Raw genomic sequence first — 20,067 nt, 5'->3', positions numbered from 1 at the left:
GAACACGGAGGCCATGGAGGATGTACACAGAAGGGCAACAATGCCATGAAGTGTCTGCAGCACAAGCCTTACAGGGAGCAGCTGAGGGAACAGGGATTGTTCAGTCTGGAGATGAGGAAGCTCAAGGGAGACCTAATTGGTGTCTACAACCACCCGAAAGCATGTTGTGGTGAGGTGGGGGTCAGCCTCTTCTCCCAGGTAACAGTGGTAGGATGGGAGGGAATGGCATTAGGTCATGGCAGTGGAGGTTGAAGTTGGATATTAGGAAACATTTCTTCTGGAAGTGGTGTTGAGGTGCTGGGACAGGCTGCCCAGGGAGGTGTTGGAGTCAGTGTCCGTGGAGATTTTGAAGAGTGGTGTGGATGTGTGAGTGAGAGACATGGTTATCAGTCATGGTGGTGATGGGCTGATGGTTGGACTAGATGATGGTGGAGATCTTTTCCAGTCTTAATGATTTTATAGATTCTGTGGTAAGAAGATGCCCGGTCAGCTGGACAATATATTGTGCTCACTAATGCTCATGAGACGTGCAGAGGCCTTGGGGCTGCAGAAGCATAGGAATAGGCTTAAACTATCTTTTGGGTGATTTGCCAGCTGTGTTGAAGGGGAAGCTGAGGGAGATGAAATTAGATACACTTATCATATTGCTGCTTAAGGAGTTGCTTGTGTTGTCCCAAGGCGGGTGAAGTCTGTAAGATGTGGGTGGACCAAGATGGAAGCAAGCGTGGTGATCGGAGGGAGGCTGCGGCAGAACAGAGAAAGAAAGCAGACGAGCCTTGGTTACCGTAACGTAGCAGGGTGTGCCTTAAAACCAGCTGCGAAACCTCCCCTAGTGCCTACGGCCATCCCACCCTGGTAACGCCCGATCTCGTCTGATCTCGGAAGCTAAGCAGGGTCGGGCCTGGTTAGTACTTGGATGGGAGACCTCCTGGGAATACCGGGTGCTGTAGGCAAGCCTTTTTTGCTTTGGCGCTGCAATCTCCAACGGCTCAGTATTTTCTTTCCTTTTTGCATGTTTTCAGCTGGGATCTCCCTCACCTCCCACCCGCCCGTGTACCCCCGCCCCACTTTCCCCACTCAGGCGCAGCGCGTTGCGGCCCCGCTTCCCTTCTCGGGTCGGTCTCTTTAGGCCACGGGGCGGGGCAAGCGGGGACGGGGTTCAGTCAGCTGACAGCGCTGGGGCCGAACGCCGCCGTGTGCTGTGTGTGCTTTGCTGCCCGCTCGCTGCTGTCATGCGGCGGCTGCTGTTCCTGCTGGCCGGCCTAGCGGAGCTCCGTGCGGCGGTGAGTTCCCTCGTCTCCTCGCACAGCGTGTCCGTTCAGCGTGCCCGGGCTCGGGGGGGGGGGGGAGGTGAATGGCGCCTCAGGAGACTGCCCTTAGGAAGGAGGATGCTGCACGGCCTTCGTTACTCTCTATTTAATAATAGCGACCTCTGAGTCGCTATCAATGAGTGCTTTAAGGCTGGGGGTGCGGGCCAGGCCGGCTCCTTCCTTCCCTCAGCGCCTTTCGTCTCGGCGGCACTCGTGTGTGTGAGGAAGTGAGGCGACCCCGCTGCCCTGTTCGCGGCCCTCAGCCTCACGCTGGCTCTACCCCACCCGCCCTTTAGATCCATTTAATGAGGAATTGCACATTAAGCAGACTCGAGGGGGGGGGAGTGGAAACAGAGCTGCTGCCTGACATGGAAAAACTGGCTGTTCCTGTGCGTGCTGTGTGAGGGAGTTGTGTGTTGCCCGTCCTGCCCTGTTGTGATACTGACTCCCGCCGTGTCTCTCTGTAGGGTTGCACAGCTGTCTAACAAAAGCCTGGGCAAATCCTCTGTGAGAGCTGTGCTTTGTCACTTACTCCTTGAGCTTGAAGCAAAATATCATCTTGATTTTTATTGTTTTCTTAATTTTTGTTAATTGAGTGATGTGCAGGTGGTTAAAGCTCTATAAAAAGCAGCATGGGGAGATAGTTATCCAAGAGAATTCGTAAAAATATGCAGTGAATTTTTGTAATCTATTGCTACAAGAGGTTGTAGAAGCAAACAGATTCCAACCAGAATGATTAAACAATACACATCAGGTTCATAAACGTACAAAAAAGACAAGGTTGAGGTGTGCTTTGGAACATCCCTCAAGTAACATCTCTGTCTGCTGGGGAGGTAGGAGAGGAACAGCACACAGACAGTGGCCAGAGTAGCATTCTTCCTACAAACCTTTCTTGTTGCTGTTGTCCAGACTGAATATGGCCTGGAGTCTAGAGGACTGTGGACTTGAACCAGTTGGGCATTTCTTATCTCCCTAGCTTTCCCTTCAGCATTATTTTTTAAGGACAGTGTTGTAACAGCTGAGATGCGTGGAGGAACTGAGAGTTGCAGCACGTTTTCATTCTTAACCTGTATTTCAGAGACCAACCAATGAGAGATGGGGTCTTTGTAAAGCCTGGTTTAGTCCTCAAAACATAGCATGCACCTGTCAAAACAGAGATGCTAACATCCCATTCAGTTAGGGAAGGTATGTGCTACAAATAAGCATGGAGGCAAACTTGGGTTTGTAAGCATCTGGTCTCTAGCTCTCTGTGTAATCCTACAAGGCTGGTCTCCTGCCCTAGTTCTGAGGTATTTTTGGTGATAGTGATTGCTTTCTTTTTCTCCAGTTAAACAGAGACCAAAATACAGGAAGTGTTTTGAAATTAAGCATATGTTCCTGTGTGGCTTTAAATTGGGCTTTTCTGTTATCTCAGACGTGGTCGCTATTGTATAATGCAAAAGACCATCCAAACATCTTTCGTCTATGGTTAAAATAAAGCAGTGTATTTATTTTAAATAGAAATATGTGAACATATTAGAAACATTATATACACTGGACAAAATACAGATTAAAGTGGGGAATTCCAGTAGAATTCATACAGAATGGCTGCGTAGCTGTTTTCAGTCTGGTAGCAGAACTGTGTTATTTTAATACCCTCTTCTAATGGAACGCAGTACATGATGTTTAAATCACATTTCTTTAATTGCATCCTGTTAGACCAGGGTATACTGAAATAGGTGTCAAGTCGTGGTTGTAGAATACTGTAATGATTGTTTGCAAATAATTTAATGATTGTTTCCAGGGGTTATTGCATCAATATAGTGATCTATTGCCTAGTGCTGTAAGGAATCCATAGTGGAGAGGAAAGAAAAGGGGAAGAATCATTGAGGGAAGCAGGCAGAGAACTTGGAAGCAGACTATCGGGATCGAGTGTTTTCAGTTCATTATTTATCCAGCATGAGAAAATTTCCTCCCCGACGTTATGGTAGTGATTCTGTATGACCCAGTATCCTGGGGAGTATGTGCAGAACGACAGGCCCTATTTGCAGTCTGGGAAAAAGGGAATGTGTGTAATATTTTAAAACGGCTGATACTGGTTCCTGGTTGCAGGCTTCACTGACCCAAGGCATCCCTTCATAACCACATTATTGCCTGCTGGAGACTCCTACAGAACAGAACGGACAGGAAGCAAAGATGATCTCCTTCAAGCAACTGCCCCTTGAAGCAAAGGCTGCAGTGGCTGCAGGAGTGGTTTTCTTCTCCATGATGTTATCACGGAGTTATCTGGCAGAACAGCTGGAGCCCAGGACGCGGCATTGGCTTCTGAGGCTGCAGATGGCACTGTTTGCTAACATGCTGATGTTGATAGGATCTCTTCATGTTTGGAAAAGCACAGTCACCATGTTTTCCAGGTCTTCAGCTGTCACCTCCTTCTTTTTTGTTCCGTGGAAAATAGCTGTGTTCATGTTTCTAGCTTTGGCTCACTCGAGTTTCTTTACGTTGCTATTTCTTGTTGCAGAAGAGCCCTATTTCTTTTCTTTAGCTGCCTACACTTGCCTGGGGGCCTATATTATTCTTATCTTCTTCCTGTTTGCTCTAGGCTCAGTAGAACAGGCTTACAGGTTCTTTGCTGGGAGAGGTGTTAAGGCAAACAGTGGTGGTAAAAGCAGCAGAACAGCAATGAAGCCGGTTTTGGCAGTCATTCTGACTGCTGTACTGACTGTCATGGGGCTGCTAAATGCTTCCCAGCCTCCTACTGTGAATAGAGTGGAGATTCCAGTTCACAAACTGCCCTCAACAATGAACAACTTAAAAGTGGTCTTGCTTTCAGATATCCATTTGGGGCCTACGGTTGGGAAGACCAAGCTTGCCATGATCGTGCGAATGGTTAAGGCTTTGAAACCAGATATCACAGTGATTGTTGGGGACCTCACTGACTCTGAGGCAGAGATAATAAGGCCTGCTGTTGAGCCTCTTGGAGAGCTTAATTCTCCTCTGGGAACGTACTTTGTGACGGGAAACCATGAATACTACACATCAGATGTTAGCAACTGGTTTGAGCTGTTAAAATCTTTTAAGATTCAGCCTCTCCACAATGAAAATGTGAAGATTGTTTCACCGGAAAGCACTGATGACTGGTTCTGCCTGGCTGGTGTTGATGATATTGAGGCAGATGTATTGCGCTACTCAGGGCATGGCATGGACTTAAAAAAGGCTCTCAGAGGTTGTAGCAGTGAGCATGCAATAGTGCTGTTAGCTCATCAGCCAATGGCTGCAAAGTGGGCTCTTCAGGAGAGACCAGACATAAATCTAATTCTCTCTGGTCATACTCACGGAGGGCAGATGTTCCCACTAAACGCTGGGGCTTATTTTCTGAATCCTTTCTTTGTTGGCTTGTACAAAGTTGGGCAGAACACCTTTGTCTACGTCAGCCCGGGGACAATGTACTTTGGAATACCCATGAGATTGGGCAGCAGAGCTGAAATAACAGAGATAATTCTACGTTCTCCTTGAGGAGTTTCCCATTTCATGGATTTTTGCCATCCTTTTTAGTCTGTATATTGGCTTTTTCACTCTGAAAGAAAATACTTCTTCAGGAAGGCGATAGAAATGTATTGGGATGGACTTGAGCAGGTTCTGTTAAGTCTGAGGAGAAAACGCTATATCTTCGGCCTATGAAACAAATCAGAGGGTGTGTAAAAATACTCAAGAAATTCCTTCTTTGAATTCATGATTACTGACATTCTACATTTAAAGATAACACGGTCACAGAGATGATGCATGTTCTGTGCATGTTTATTGCGTGTCCTCCAGCTACTTCATGATTCTCTGCATCAGGCAGTTGCCTTATCAAATCTCAGACTGGTGAGGTTGATCTCTTGCAGTGAAATCACACATGCATGCTTTGCAGGAGGGCCACAGAGTGTCCTCTGAATATCTAAATTCCAGAAGTCTTATGCTAACAAAAGTTATGGGAAAGGAATGGTTCTATTTTCATTTGATTGCCTTTAGCCATCTTTGAAGCATGCTGAGGGTCTACCAGTCTGCGCTGCTCACCAATGCAGGGAGGTGCCAACATTATTTCCTGAAACCCAAGTTTTCTTCCACTTGAGATATTGAGAGAGACTGATATTTAAGAAGAAAGTAGCTGTCTTTCTGCAGGCATTTTCCTTAGAATAACTGGGCATTTAGTAATTACTTTCTGAAAGCAGCTGTAATAAAAGCAAATGAAAAATAATCTCTTAATTGGCATCATTTCTTTTGCTATCTGAGCATTCGCTACTTCCTGTTGTAAAGCACAAAGTCAGAAGTTGAGGTATTCAGTCTCTTTTTTCCTCCTAATTCAGTTTGTTGGTTTGTTTGTTTATACTTAATTTACCTTCTGTGATTTTTCTTCTATGAGAGTATGGGAATGTTACTTAGGAAACGTACAGATAAGATTCAATGAGTTAAAGCTTGAACTCTGTGTAAGGTTTTAATATGTCAAGTAAGTGCTGTCTTCCTTAAAAGACTAAAGGCTTCTGCAGGTCATTTCTTTGATATTTGCGTATCAGTGGCCTGGTTGTCTGATAAGCACATAGCAGAATAACCAACTGCTACAAGATATTGAGCAATTTTCTCTCCATCTTTCCTAGATGAGCTTAACACAAACTAAAATCACTCTGGGGAATATGAGAGATCAGAAAATCTTAATACAAATGTTCTTGTTCTCATAGCTCCTACAAGAAATGTAGGATACAAATGAATGTGAGTATATTGCCTCTGATGAAGCAGTTCTCTTCTGTACAACCTCCTCCCCTTCTGCTTCGGTGCAGCTCTGTGAAGCACCACAAGCAGCAGTGACTCTGGCACTGTCATGGGCTTCGTAAACAAGAGGAGTTCTGTGTGAAATTTTGAAGTCTCACTTCATCCCTTGAGTCCTCCGAGATGGAGTTTCTAACTACTGAGCCATTTTTGTGTCCCCTTCTTCCCTATAAAGGTCTTGCACTTTTACTTATAAGAATGTTGAGAAACACTGTTAAGGGCACGCTAGCAGATGTATTGTGCACTGGGAGCTTGATGGAAAAGCTGGGCAAGTCAGTCCTCTTCAGTCTGAAAGCAGAATGCCCAGCCTGCCAGGCTCTTCTACTTGTTGGATCAGATCCTTCTGTTTCCCATCACCTGTAACTGTAGTTTTCTTCTTAACACAACAATATCTGTTTAAGTTTGTTGAAGCTTTCACATGTATTTAATACCTACCCCCACCCATGCTCTGTTCTTTCAGGATTCTTTCCCATCAGTGACACTGTGTGAAGTGGTCTGAAGTAGGGAGAATCTCGATAGCCTGTAACCCTCTGTCTGTTTATCTAAATGCCTTCATTTAAAAGTTCTGCTCTGGATTCAGTAACGTAGGATGTTCCCTCTAGACCAGCAGTCCTGGTGTACAGATTTTCACTTAAGAGTTACTGAGTTAAGAAGGCTAGTTGCTAGTTTCCTTAAGAGGAGGCTTTTGTAGGACTGTCTTTAGGTGCTGTTATTGTCCCAATGAGTTGCTAGTCTGATTTTTATTTTGTTTGCCCTGCTTTTTATTCCATTCCTCGTTCTGTCCAAATGCATGTGGAAACCTCCCTGCACTAGTCCTGCTGTCATCAAGGTGCACAGATAACTTTAGTGTATGTGTGTGCTCCTCTATGTATCCTCTCAGGAACAGATATGGTCATATTATCATTTCATAAATGTATTGAGTTCTTTCACTATAGTTTAGTTCTTATCTGGTTTTCTTTAATTGCTTCTGAAAGCTTGGTTGCTTGATGATAAGTACAATTTAAAATGTTTCTTTCTGTGCCAAGAACACTTCAAACTTTACTCCTATTCTTTTTGTCTTTTTATTTTCAGTTACATATGGGAAGTATCCTAGATCAATTGTCTTCTTGACAGCATGAGGAATTAATCCTTTCTGATATCTCTCACGGCCAGAAATCCCTAATTGCCCTTCAAGGATTTCTCTATGCATGTTCCAGTTTGACTTGGGTGCGTGTGATTTAGACCTGTGTTCAGTATTCAGATGAAGGAACAAAAAACACACAAACCCAAACCTTTGCTGCTTATTTTGTATTTTTAAAAATTCTTTTGTAATTTTTTTTGGTGTATGTATTTGATTGGTGAATTTATTTGATTTGTAGAACTTAATTAAATGAATATGTATTTCATCCTACAGAAGGCCAGTTCATTTGGGGCATTGGATGTGGGCAGAGTTAATCACTGCCAGAGTAGTACCAGAATAATATTTATTACGGTATATAATCAGTGGAGAGAGGATTTGGAAACATGTAAATTGTTGTATAACAAATGCTTTAAATGTTGGAATTTAATAAAACTTTATTTACTTAGCAAGAAGGATGCTTTGATGACCATTTATTTTGTACCGGTATTTCTTGTAGCAGTTCACACTGAAGAGTTTTAACACGCTGGTTCTGTTTTTGCCAGCAAAAAACAACTGACTGTAAATCTGACTATAAGTTTGGAAAATTTGATACCCTCACTGCTAAATGAGGCATGGATGAAAGCGGTAAAGGTAAAGCCACTATTAAGTGTGCCCAGTGCCTGCTTTTATGCGCTGAAGACGTGAGGACAAGGGGCAGGGAAAAGAACCACTATAATGATAGAAAAAGAATAGGGTTGTGTGAGCAGTATGTTCAGCACAAAGTGTCTTTGCCATAGGCCCCTGTCATGGTTATTCTAAGTAAGGGGGTTAGAATCCTCTCTCATAGGGGAACAACAGCACCTTGAACCACCTTTCTTTACTTCCAGGACTCAGCTAGTTGTATTTGGAAGGTGAAACTAAAACCACTGTATATAGTTAAAAAATCAAATGCAGTCACCATGTGGAATTCTTTACAGTCCCTTCAGTCTTCCAATTCATAAGAATATAGCAATAATGCCCTGCCAGCCTGGGATTATATGTTTTCTGTTGTTCTATGTGAAACAAACACGTTCATTTGTTTGCTGTTTCCAGAATGTTTTAGATTACTATGTGCATGTAAGATGCTTTCTATGACTTCATTTCAGGTTTACTGTGAGGGCTGTGACTTTATCACAGTTGCAACACACTGTAGTTATCTCCTCCCTGGAGTCTGTAGTCCTCCAGCGTTTGTTGTGTTATCACACTGAGTTGCTCCTTTTATAGGGTTGGGCAGGTTTACTCAGTAGTTTCTTCCTCCAGTTTTTTGGCACTGTGGGTGGTTTCTTTTGTTTGTTTTTACTTTGTACTCTATCCTTTATCTGTACTCTTGTCCTTTTGGTCTGTGACACATTAAACTGACTCCCTTATTCTGTCTGGTTGCATTAAGAATATGCACTTGATTGGCAGTGTTGTCCAGCTATTGGTCAGGAGTCTTGATATTTGCACCCTTGTACTTACACCTGCATACTGCAAGTCACTTTTTCTGTTCCTTTCACTTCACTTTTTCTGTAGTTATACACATTTACAATGAAACTGTTCACCAGGTACCAGGAAAAAAAGTGGTTTCATAGGAAAGATCTTCAAAACTGTTTGTGGTCTGTTGGTCCCTTCTTGCCTTTGGGCAGATTTCCTGTGATAGTGGATGGCTCTTGTGCAGTTGGGGGAGACCTGGAGTTGTATGGTGGTCTACATCTTTGTTGCCTTTCAGATTTCATCACTTTTTCTTCATGCAATCATGGATCAATTAAAGGTCAACCAAGGGATCAGGCCCAGTCAGCATCTGTTCATGAATGGTAGATCCTGTTTGACAAAACCGATTTCATTCTATAACAAGGTGACCCGCTTAGCAGATGAAGGTAAGGCTATTGATGTGGTCTACCTGGACTTCAGTAAGGCATTTGACACTGTCCCCCACAACATCTTCATGGAGAAGCTGGCTGCCCACGGTTTGGATGGGTGTACACTCTGCTGGGTGAAACACTGGCTGAATGGCCAAGCCCAAAGAGTTGTGGTCAATGGAGTTAAATCCAGTTGGTGGCCAGTCACAAGTGGTGTCCCCTGGGGCTTCGTACTGGGGCCGTTTCTATTTAACATCTTTATTAGTGATCTTGATGTGGGATTGAGTGCACCCTCAGTAAGTCTGTAGATGACAACAAACTGGGAGAGAGTTTGATCTGCCTGAGAGGAGGAAAGCACTACAGAGGGACCTTGATAGACTGGATCGATGGGCCAAGGCAAACTGCATGAGGTTCCATAAACCCAAATGTCAGGTCCTGCATTTTTGTCACAACGACCCCAGGCAACCCTACAGGCCTGGGGAGGAGGGGCTGGAAAGCTGCCTGATTGAAAGGGACCTTGGTGTACTGATGGACAGTTGGCTGAATATGAGCAAGCAGTGTGCCCAGGTGGCCAAGAAGGCCAGTGGCATCCTGGCTTGTATCAAGTATCAAGAATGGTGTGGTGAGCAGGACTAGGGAAGTCATCCAGCCCCTGTTTTCAGCATTGGTGAGGCCTCATCTTGAGTACTGTGTTCATTTTTGGGCACCTCAGCACAGAAGGGATGCTGAGGTGCTGGAACAGGTCCAGAGAAGGGCAATGAATCTGGGAAGGGCTTGGAGAATGTGCCCTATGAGGAGAGACTGAAGGAACTGGGGCTGTTCAGTCTGAGGAAGAGGAGGCTGTGGGGAGACCTTATTGCTCTCTTCCAATATCTGAAAGGTACTTAGAGTGAGAGTGGGGTTGGTCTCTTCTCACTGGTGACAGGATGAGGGGAAGTGGTCTCAAATTGCACCAGGGGTGATTTAAGTAGGATATCAGGAAACACTTCTTTACAGAAAGGGTTGTTAAGCTCTGGAATAGGCTCCCCAGGAAGGCGGTTGAGTCACCATCCCTGGATGTGTTTAAAAACTGTTTGGCTCAGGGACATGACTGAATGGAGGGTTGTTTGAGTTAGGGTAGTATGGTTAGGTTGTGGTTGGACTTGATGACCTTGAGGGTCTTTTCCAACTGAGCAATTCGATGGTTTAGTCAGTTTGCTAATTGTTAAGCTCTGTTCTTAGTGTGAGGTAGGCCAAGGTTCACCTGTTCTAGATTAAAACACAGTGCCCTTCAAAAGGTTTTAATTTACTCTATTGAAAGGTGTGTTTTATTTATAAGTGGTGCATTGTCCAGTGAAATATGAGCTATGTTAACTTGACTTGACATTTTTGATAGGCACAGAACTAACAGATTAACAGCTGTTAGCCTTAATTTTCACTTCATAAATCCCTACTGACCTTTTACTGAAAGGACAGAAGTGGTACTGGAGACAGAGCTGTAAAAGATGTGTGTTAAAGGTGTAAGATTCAAGATGGTAGTGTTTATAAAAATAAAAATTAAAGGTTCTTAAAGGCACAGGACCACACAATTAATAAAAACCCGTCTTCCTGTCTTTTTTATTTTTTGCAAATTACTTGAAATAAAAGAAGTACTGCTGTTGGTCCCAGTAGTTTGATTACTAATGAATTTAGGCTCTTGAGGGATAATCCCAGCAATCTTGAAGTTATGGCATTTGTCTCAGAGCTGCAGATTCTCCTGCTGAGTTTTCCTGCTTCTTTTAAATTCACTGTTGGGTAAATGTTTTAGGTGTGCTTAGCTGGAAAAGTGTTGAAAGGAGGACTGTCCCTAAAAATGACTAATCTTCATTGGTTTACATCAGTGTGTAAATCCTTTAGACTGATTTATCACAATTTCATATTTACTAGTACATAAGCTTTCAGTCTGCTCCTACCAGTGCCGTGGAGCATTCAGAACATGGTATTTATTCCTCAAAAGCTCCCAGATGGCTTTTGTTTCTAGTGTAACATTGAGCGAGAAATCAGTTGTGTTTTCCAAAACCTCCACAAATTGGTAAATCTCCCCTATCAAATGAGTCATCACTTGCATTGCAAGCGGATAGTGTAGAAAGATAACACTATACACTCTATTGCTGAAAGCGGAGGCTGTGTGTGGACTATGTTTGTGTAGTGGTAGACTGTTCTTCATGTCTCTCATGACATTTATTTACTTATTTTTGTACACAGAATATACCCCAGAGGACTTTTGGGATTGATTATGACCGCAACTGCTTTGTCAAGGATGGGCACCCTTTCCGTTACATCTCTGGTAGCATTCACTATTCCCGGGTGCCTCGGTATTACTGGAAAGATCGCCTCTTGAAGATGAAGATGGCGGGGCTGGATGCAATTCAGACGTAAGTAGCTGCTGAGTTTCAAAGTTATTTGTAGTCCTGGGAGGCTTAAATAAAGTAGTTAAGGGAATGCTGCCATTGTTACTTTTTAAATTAAACTGTTGGGTTTTTTTTAGTAGGTGAGAAAGCTCTTGAAATGAAAAGTGGAACATGATAACCACCTTCAGCATAGACGGGATGATAGCAGCTAATAGTCTGCTCCTTTGCTATTAGGCAATGCTTACTGCTTTGTAATCCAGGATGTAAACGTGACCTGAAACAAATAGTTGGTCTGTGAACTTTGGCAACTAAGAAACAGATAATCCTGTACTCTGCCAAAGGACATCATAACCTCTTGTTGAGAGGCAGGCTAGGTGAGAGGTGACAGTAAAGTCTTAAAGGCAGTTTAGATTGTGTTGTCCTGAAGCCTTCAGAATTTAGGCAGAAGCTGTCAAAATCTGTATAGCTTTTTCACCAGGAGTGTTTAAATTTAGGGAAATAGCTGTAAAGTAAGAGTTAAACTTAAAAAACAGACAAAAAACCCAAACAAACAGCAAGAACAACAAAAACAAACATAAAAAAATGTCAACAGTCAGTTGTGTCTACTAAACCTTCACTCCACCTTTCATGGCAAGGGAAGCGGATTGGTGGAAAGTGAATATGCATAGTCTTTTCAAGTGATGGTTGCAATTACTGTGCATGGTTTTCTTCTGTAAACTATTACAGGGCTTGGAGTATGCCTTTAAAACTGTCTCCTTTTGTGCTGTGGACCACTGAACGGTGTTGGACTTAGCAGTGCAGAACCTGTTGTTTGGGGCGGTTTGTTCAGAGGGAACGGTCTGCTTTTTCTCTCTGAAAACCCGTGCCTTGTTTAATCTGTGAGTTGCAAGGCTACCTTGTACACTGAATGATTTTATTAGCAATGGCTGGTATGTGAAGAAGAGCTGGAGAGGTGGCAAGGAAGGAAAAGATATATATATTTTTTCTTGTTGAGATCATTTATTCCTGTGCTTTATTCAGAGAGTACTTCTGGTGTACAGGAAGGACTGGCCTCTGTTGGTATTAGAGTCTTCAGGACTGTTTATGTTCAGGTACAAAAGATATAGTACAGCTGTGTTTCCTTGAGTGTATGTGACTTGCTGCAGCCTTAGCCTTTTTTAGTGGATTGTTAATTACAGGAAGAAAAAAAAGAGGTTTATCACAACCTCCTTTTCCTTTTGTACAACAGGTTGGAATTTATTTATATTTCTCTTCCAGCATTGCTTACCTTTGGATCTTTTTCTACTGAGAGATAGGTCCCAAATGTGTATCTTACAGGCAAAAAGTACCTCAGAGCCCTGCATATGCTACAAGAACCAAATACATGAATCTTACCATTTGACACTAATGTCTCCCTCTAAATAAATAAATAAATGTTTTTTGGGTGTTCTTGCAGATAATCAAGCTGTACAGCTCTTGATTATTTGATGTAAAGCTATACATTTCCACATTACTCTTTGTATACTTTTAATAAAATTAAAAAAAATTCTACTGTCACCTCTCACCTAAATAAAATCTAATTAAGTTTAGATTATTACTTAGTTGTGTTTCTGTCTTTCTTTTCCTGCTTACTATTTTATAGGTAAGTGGAAGTATTAGCAAGAGACTGAGACACTGGTTGCATGAAATCACTCTGGGATAGGCAGCAGCAATGCCAGATGTTCTGGCAGAATGTGGCTATAGGACGCCCTTACGTTTGGGACTCCTTTTAAGTCTTTCACTGGTTGGTATTATTCCATCCTACCTGGCCTTTAACTCTTCCAGGGCTGTGATATCCGCAGCTTCTCTGGGCAACCTGTTCCAGTTCCTTATCATCCTCTTTGCAAAGAACTTATTTCCAACATCTAATCTAAATTGATCCTCTATTAGTTTATAACAGCTCTCAGCCTGTCTTCATAGGAGGGATGCTCCAACTCTCTGATCATCTTTGTTGCCCTCCTCTAGACCTGAATGTTTTAAGCAGCGACAGAATATGAGAGGATATGAGATCATATGAGAATATAGTAGGAAGCCTGACCATATGTTTAAGCTTGAAGTATTGGCATCTAACCCTTAAAAACAGCAGACTGAAATTTGATGATGTGGTTGTTGTGAATCCCAGAAGATGAGGTATTGCACCTGGGAACCCCCTTCCTGCTTCCCTCTGCATGCTACTTGCAGGGACATCTGGGAACCCAATTGTAATTGTCCTTGTTTTCAGTTATGGAGCTATGATATGCAAACTAGAAATGGGTACAGTCATAAACATCTGGGAAGAACTAAAAGCTGAAGGTTTTATTGTGGAGGAGATTAACCAGCAATTAACCACTAGATGGAGCTAAATATTTACGCTGTAGAAACTGAGAAATTTCCTGGAAGAATTAGCAGGTATTTAAAAGTTCAAAAAACTGTATCTGTTAGGAAAAACACCTCTAGAAACTCCATGCAAGAAAACTGCTGTTTGGGATATCTGAGCATTAAAAAAGAACCAAGGAGATTCTCTGTTCTTCATTGGATGCAGCAGGGAAAATTACCACCAAGGATGAGGAAAAGGCCAAGGTACTCAGTGCCCTCCTTGCTTCTGTCTTTGACCGTCAAATCAGTTATCTGCAAGATTCTCAGCCTTCTGAGCTGGAAGATGAGGATGGGGAGCAGAATAAAACCCCATAATTCAGAATGAAACAGCAACCTACTACTCCACCTAGATTATCGCAGGTTTATGGGGCCAGGTGGGATCTACCAGAGGGTACTAAGGGAGCTGGTGGAAGTGCTTGCTAAGCCACTTTCCACTGTTTATTTGCAGCCCTGGTCAGTTTGGGAAGTCCCAGATAACTGGAGAGAACTCCATCTTCAAGAATCAGAAGGAGGATCCAGGGAACTACTGAGCTGTCAGCCTGACCTCAGTATTGTGAAAGGTCTTGAAGCAGAACATCTTGAGAGTGAGCACACAGCATGTGAGGGACAGGCAGATGCTTATCCCTAGCCATCACGAGTTCATAAAATGCAGGTCCTGCTTGACCAACCTTGTTTATGACCAAGTGATCCACCTAGTGGATGAGGGAAGGCTGCAGATATACTAGGCTGTACTAGACTTTAGTAAGGCCTTTGACTCTTTCCCACGCTATTCTCTTGGAGAAACAGGCAGCCCATGGCTTGGACAGATGTACTCATAGCTGTATAAAAAAAACTGGCTGGGTGGCTGTGTCCAGAGGGTGGTGATGAATGGAGTTAAATCCAGCTGGTGACCAGAGGTCAGTATCAGGGTCAGTCTTGTTTAGTATCTTTACTGATGATCTAGACAATGGGATTGAATACACCCTCAGTATGTTGGCAGATAACATCAAGCTGTGAGGAAATGTTGAGTTGCTTGAGGGTATGGAGGCTGTACAGAGGGATCTGGATTGTCTGGACTGATGGGATGGGGTCAGCTGTATGAGGTTCAGCAGGATGAAGTGCCAGGCAGGTTCTGCACTTCAGTCGCAACAACCCCAGGCAACACTACAGGCTTTGGGCAGAGCGGCCTGAAAGATGCATCTTGGAAAAGGATCTGGGGGGGGAGGGGGGTAGTGTGGCCAGCAGGACTAGGTGAATGACCATCCCTTTGTACTCAGTTCTAGTGAGGCTGTAACTCAGTTTTGGGCCCTTCACTGCAAGAAAGATACTGAGGCCTTAGAGAATGTCCAGAGAAGGGCACTGAAGCTGTGAAGGGTCTATAGCACAAGTTTTATGAAGAGCAGCTGAGGGAATTTGGATTTTTCAGTCTGAAGAAAAGGAGGTTCAGGGGAGACATTATCACTGTCTACAAACACATGAAAGGTGGTGATATAACAGGTTGCAAAGGTGTAGCTGAATTACAGTCAGAGTGCTTTTCTTACATGATATCATTCCTTATCAGTAGGAATAACTTACTGGGCAGCCTGAGGAGAAGGGACTACAAACAATTGCATACTTTCTATAATAGTCTTTTAGACAAAGAGAAACTTACAATGAAGTTAATACGAAGTCATCTTTATTCAGCTCAAACAGGTCTATTTTCTCAGGGAATGAGTTGCTACATAAACATGCCTGTTAATTTAACCCAGATAGAGTTGTCTCTTTTGCAGTGTTGATGACTTATAGTCAGATAGTAATTTACAGTAGAACCTACATATCTTTTTTCTTCTATTAATGCCATTGTCATATGTCTTCCTTTTCATTTTATATTTTTATCATAGCCTTTTCATTTGCAAGAGAGAAGAAGAAAGTGGTAACTCTTGATCTTATGTTGATATCAGACCATGTTGCTGATTAATTACAAACATCTAGAAACTTGAACGTGATGGGTGATGGACTTCCAGCTGCCCCTTGAGCTACATATATATAATATAGTAAGAATAGTTCTGAAAATAGCATAGCTGCTAGCACTTAAGGCAAACTAAAGTTACTTCTGCAGTGGTGACCTAGATAAAGGCATATTAAAAAGGGAAATATGATATGCTACTCTATTGGCCTTTTTGAGGTATGTTGGTTTTTTTTGTTGTTATCTACTTTATCTACTTTGATTTTAAATATTGCTGATCAGCTTGCTTCTCTGCTTTAAACACAGGCAGAATGCACAAAACCAAATTAACAGTGACTGTATTTTAGTGTGGTTCACTTATTTACCAAATGCACATTTGCTTTGTTCTAAAAAGTGTGTTGAATACTTTGGAAGCAATTACATCAGGTTGACAAAGAACTAATATATAGAGGGAGGAAAATCTGCATTTTGGTGTCTGAATATGTTGGTTAGACACTATCCTGGCATATAGATTTTAAGCTATTGCTTTTCAAACAGGGATTTGCAGTTTGGCGTTTGTGAGGAACTACTATTAACTAACATTTCTGAAGCATTATATATATATATATATATATATATACACACACACACACACATGCACACACACACATATATATATTTCTGGATTTGTTCATTTGCATGTATTTCTGATTCCAGTATGATTATAGGTGATTTAAATAAATGTATTCATGTGAAGGTTCCTGTTTTTTCTTTATTATTGAAAGCTGTGTTTTCTACGTTTCCTTTTCCTGTTGGGGTAGTTCTTGCCAGGTTAATGCTGGAACTTAAAAACAAACCCAAACAACAAGAAAGGTGTTGCTGGAGAGGCTCTTTGCTTGACTAACCACAGTTTTGGTTTTACACGTTTTCTCAAATCTGTACAGTAGAACAGTGGCAGTGTTTCTATTAGAGAAATCACAAACCTATGTGCAAAAAGTAAATGCACGGAGAATGAGTTTTCCTGTTCTCCCAAATCCTTATCTAGGCTGCGTCTATCTCTAATTTTAATATCTGCCTCTGCTACAACTGTCACTTAGTGCTGGACTAAGGGACAACTCATGATTGTTCTGTATGGGCAGTGTATAATATGTAACAGTATTTCTAATAGTTGGTAGATAACAAGTATCTTCATTACTCTGCAACCAAGAGTTTTTTGTTTGTTTTCCATTTAGTTTTCTGGGAGAGATTGTGTTGGGGTGGCAGTTTCCTACGTCGTGGAAGTAGGAAAGAAGTATTGTCTCAAATGTTGATCGGCTTGTTTGGCAGTTTTATTACTGCATTACAAAAAGGCTCTATTTTTTTCCTAACTTAAGATTATCTTTTCTTTTTATAGGTATGTACCATGGAACTACCACGAACCCCAGATGGGCGTGTATGATTTTTCTGGTGACAGAGATCTAGAGTATTTCCTGCAGCTTGCTAATGAAATTGGCTTGCTGGTGATCCTAAGAGCTGGACCTTACATCTGTGCAGAATGGGACATGGTACAGCCTTTTGTAACAGTTACTTTGTCTATAGGGTAAATATAATGCAAAGATTTCTATCTTAAAGTAGACAAGTGTACTTGATGTATCCTTGAAAAGACTTTTGGTTTATTGTATTTAAACCTATGTATTCTGGCTGAATTCTTACAGTGCAATCTTAGTAGTTGCTTTGCTTATATAAAAATAAAAGTTCAGTATATATTTTGATGATAGACTAACTTCCTCTTATTACCTGAAAGTTGTCACTGAAATGATTCCAATTCTTTTCCCAGGGTGGTCTTCCTGCATGGCTGTTGGAGAAGGAATCTATTGTTCTGAGGTCTTCTGATTCAGGTAGGGGCATCAGAAATGACTGTCAGAAGTATTCTTCAGCAACAAGCTGGCTTACTGTTTGAGGTTATTTCCAGGTAATTCATATTCAGATGTTTCAGTTAAAGACTATGCACTCAATAAATATATATAACAAACAAAGCAGGGATGAAAATCATGCACCTTCTGGCAACTGGCCACTCTTTTTGGGAATTCTTCCCTGCTGATCATCATGCATGAAATTTCAGAGCTAAAATGTCATGGACAGGATATATAGACATGTGGTGAGATAGGATGTTGGAGAGGAATCTGGGGACAAAGATGTAGATCCATATCATACCTGACTTTAGTTCTGCTTGTTGTGAGGGAAAAAAAAAAAAAAAAAAAGAGGTATAGATAGAAACACTTGTTGACATCCATTAGTACAACTTGTGTGAGACACATTGAAATCTCTGGTAATTTTCAGAGTTCATCAGTATTTAATGTTTTAATATTTAGTAAACTGTAGTGGAAGCTGACATTTTTGAATGAGTGTAAGAACAAATCAGTTCATTAGTTGCTGCTCTGATATACTTCATGTATTTATAGATTTATACTTGCTTATATCTATCCGTTTCACATAGTAAAAACTACGCACACAGTAAAACAAAGAAACAAAAAAGACATGGGTAAAAAAAGTGGAGAAGTTGTGAACCATTTATATTTTATGTATTACAGATTACCTGGCAGCAGTGGAGAAATGGATGGGGGTCCTTTTGCCAAAGATGAAGCATCATCTCTATCAAAATGGAGGTCCAATCATCATGGTGCAGGTAACTTTCTGAAAAACAAATGAATGCAAGTAGCGTGAATACTTATATTGCTATTGTAGATGCTCCAAAAGTGTTGGCTAGTAATGTACAAAGGAGGTTCTTAACAGTTTAAGGTAGTTGGAAGATTCATTGGAGTCACTTATTCTAAAGAACTGAAGGCACTGTATGCGGAATTCAGAACGCTTCATCAAAGTTGTTCCCCAAAACTATGGAAAACATTAGAGCAAATTTAATGGAGTTTTTTTAGATCCGATGTTGATACCGATTCTCACATAAATCCAAAATACTTTATGATTACCTGAACTCTTCTGATGGAGGGTTTGCTGCAGATAGGAGCAAGAGCAGTATGAAATAAGCCTCAAACTTTTATCCAGAAGAGCTTCAGAATTTAGACTTTTTTGTTCGTAGCGCCTGATTGGAGCTGTAAATGTTTGGGGGTACAGCACTGTACATTCCTGGTATGTATTTTCTCTTAAACTACTAGATATGTAGGAGTGCATGCTCAATTTTCCTAGTATTTGACTGTAGTAAAAGCTTTGAGTTGCTTATTTTAATCTCCTCACAGTGACTGCTGCAGCATGAGATACAAGTGAGATGGAGGAGTGCCTATAAGTATTCCCTTCTGTTATTCTTCATATCTGGAATTTTAAATGGCATTTTCAGCATTACTGTCAAAGGAAATAGAGTTGGATTAAAACTTCCAGTTTTTAGTGTTAAATGCAAACTGGAATTGGCTGCTGCTCTGTTGACTTTCTTTTATTGTGCAGGTGGAGAATGAGTATGGAAGCTACTTTGCTTGTGACTATGACTATCTGCGTTCCCTTCTGAAGATCTTTCGCCAGCATCTTGGGGATGAGGTGGTGCTGTTCACAACTGATGGTGCAAGCCAGTTTCATTTGAAATGTGGAGCTCTTCAGGGTCTTTATGCGACAGTAGACTTTGCCCCAGGTTGGAGACAGCTGTTTGTTACAAAAATAAACTGTGTACACTGCCACATTTGCTGTGACATAGGCCTGAAGAAGGATCAAGCAACCATAGTGTGTTCCATTTGATGGAAGAGGAAAGTTGATATTGTGAACATTTAGATACACAGATTTGGCAAAATAGGCTTAAGGTTCAAGAAACACATTCAAAGATAGATCTTTCCTTTTTTGTTTTGTTTTGTTTTGTTTGTTTGTAGCTTCTTATAAGTGTTATTATCTTTACAGTCAAACATATAATCCTAGCAGAAATTCATTTTTTATACATAGATTGAAGTTAAGAACACTTTCATGTGTATTATTCATGTGACAGTGAGCTACCCATGGGAGTAGTTATTTCTGTTTCCCGTGTCTTGAGCCACTAGGGTTGCCCAGAAGTGAAACTCCTCATTACAGACTGCCTAACAGGAAGACCGTTCTTCCCCATCCTCTTGCTACCACAACCTCAGGCCAGTGTGTTACAATGACTTGTAGTAATTCTGATACATCTCAGGGTTTTTGGCGCCAGGATGTCGTTCCTGAGAAGAGCTGGGTTTTCAGAGAACATACCTCAAAAAAAGAGATGTGCATGCTTGCATGAATTCATGTGTGCATTTTAAATAACTTCTGCAACTTAAGCAGTAGAATGAAGTATATTGATTCCTACATTTTCCAAACTATGTTTCTTGTTTATGTTTTTACTAGATGTTAGAAGGGAGGTGTGACA

The 20,067-nt window shown here is 41.6% G+C and overlaps 2 protein-coding genes and 1 non-coding gene across 4 annotated transcripts in view; all 3 read left to right on the top strand.

Moving 5' to 3' along the window:
* The first annotated feature begins 834 nt into the window (after positions 1-834).
* Positions 835-953, top strand: LOC116653045. Its single transcript, XR_004306453.1, has one exon. It is a non-coding gene; the product is annotated as a 5S ribosomal RNA (ribosomal RNA).
* A 216-nt stretch (positions 954-1,169) lies between these two features.
* TMPPE (transmembrane protein with metallophosphoesterase domain) lies at positions 1,170-7,667 on the top strand. 2 transcript variants are annotated; one of them, XM_015854160.1, is made up of 2 exons: positions 1,170-1,283; positions 3,402-7,667. In XM_015854160.1, exon 2 carries the CDS (start codon positions 3,486-3,488, stop codon positions 4,803-4,805), a length of 1,320 nt encoding a protein of 439 aa, XP_015709646.1. In that variant the 5' UTR covers positions 1,170-1,283; positions 3,402-3,485; the 3' UTR covers positions 4,806-7,667. The 2 variants fall into 2 exon arrangements, with proteins under 2 accessions (XP_015709646.1, XP_032298294.1); XM_032442403.1 differs by lacking the exon at positions 1,170-1,283 and adding an exon at positions 2,084-2,495.
* Positions 1,172-20,067, top strand: part of GLB1 (galactosidase beta 1) — a 40,633-nt gene continuing 21,737 nt past the window's right edge. Inside the window, exons 1-6 of the mRNA XM_015854157.1 lie at positions 1,172-1,283; positions 11,295-11,464; positions 17,110-17,260; positions 17,533-17,593; positions 18,287-18,381; positions 19,149-19,329. Of these exons, the coding sequence (XP_015709643.1) occupies positions 1,233-1,283; positions 11,295-11,464; positions 17,110-17,260; positions 17,533-17,593; positions 18,287-18,381; positions 19,149-19,329 (709 nt within the window). The 5' untranslated portion in view covers positions 1,172-1,232. The remainder of the gene's footprint in view (positions 1,284-11,294; positions 11,465-17,109; positions 17,261-17,532; positions 17,594-18,286; positions 18,382-19,148; positions 19,330-20,067) is intronic.

Source organism: Coturnix japonica, chromosome 2 (assembly GCF_001577835.2).
Source record: "Coturnix japonica isolate 7356 chromosome 2, Coturnix japonica 2.1, whole genome shotgun sequence".
Lineage (NCBI taxonomy): Eukaryota > Metazoa > Chordata > Aves > Galliformes > Phasianidae > Coturnix > Coturnix japonica.
This window is presented reverse-complemented; position numbering and strand designations above follow the sequence as displayed.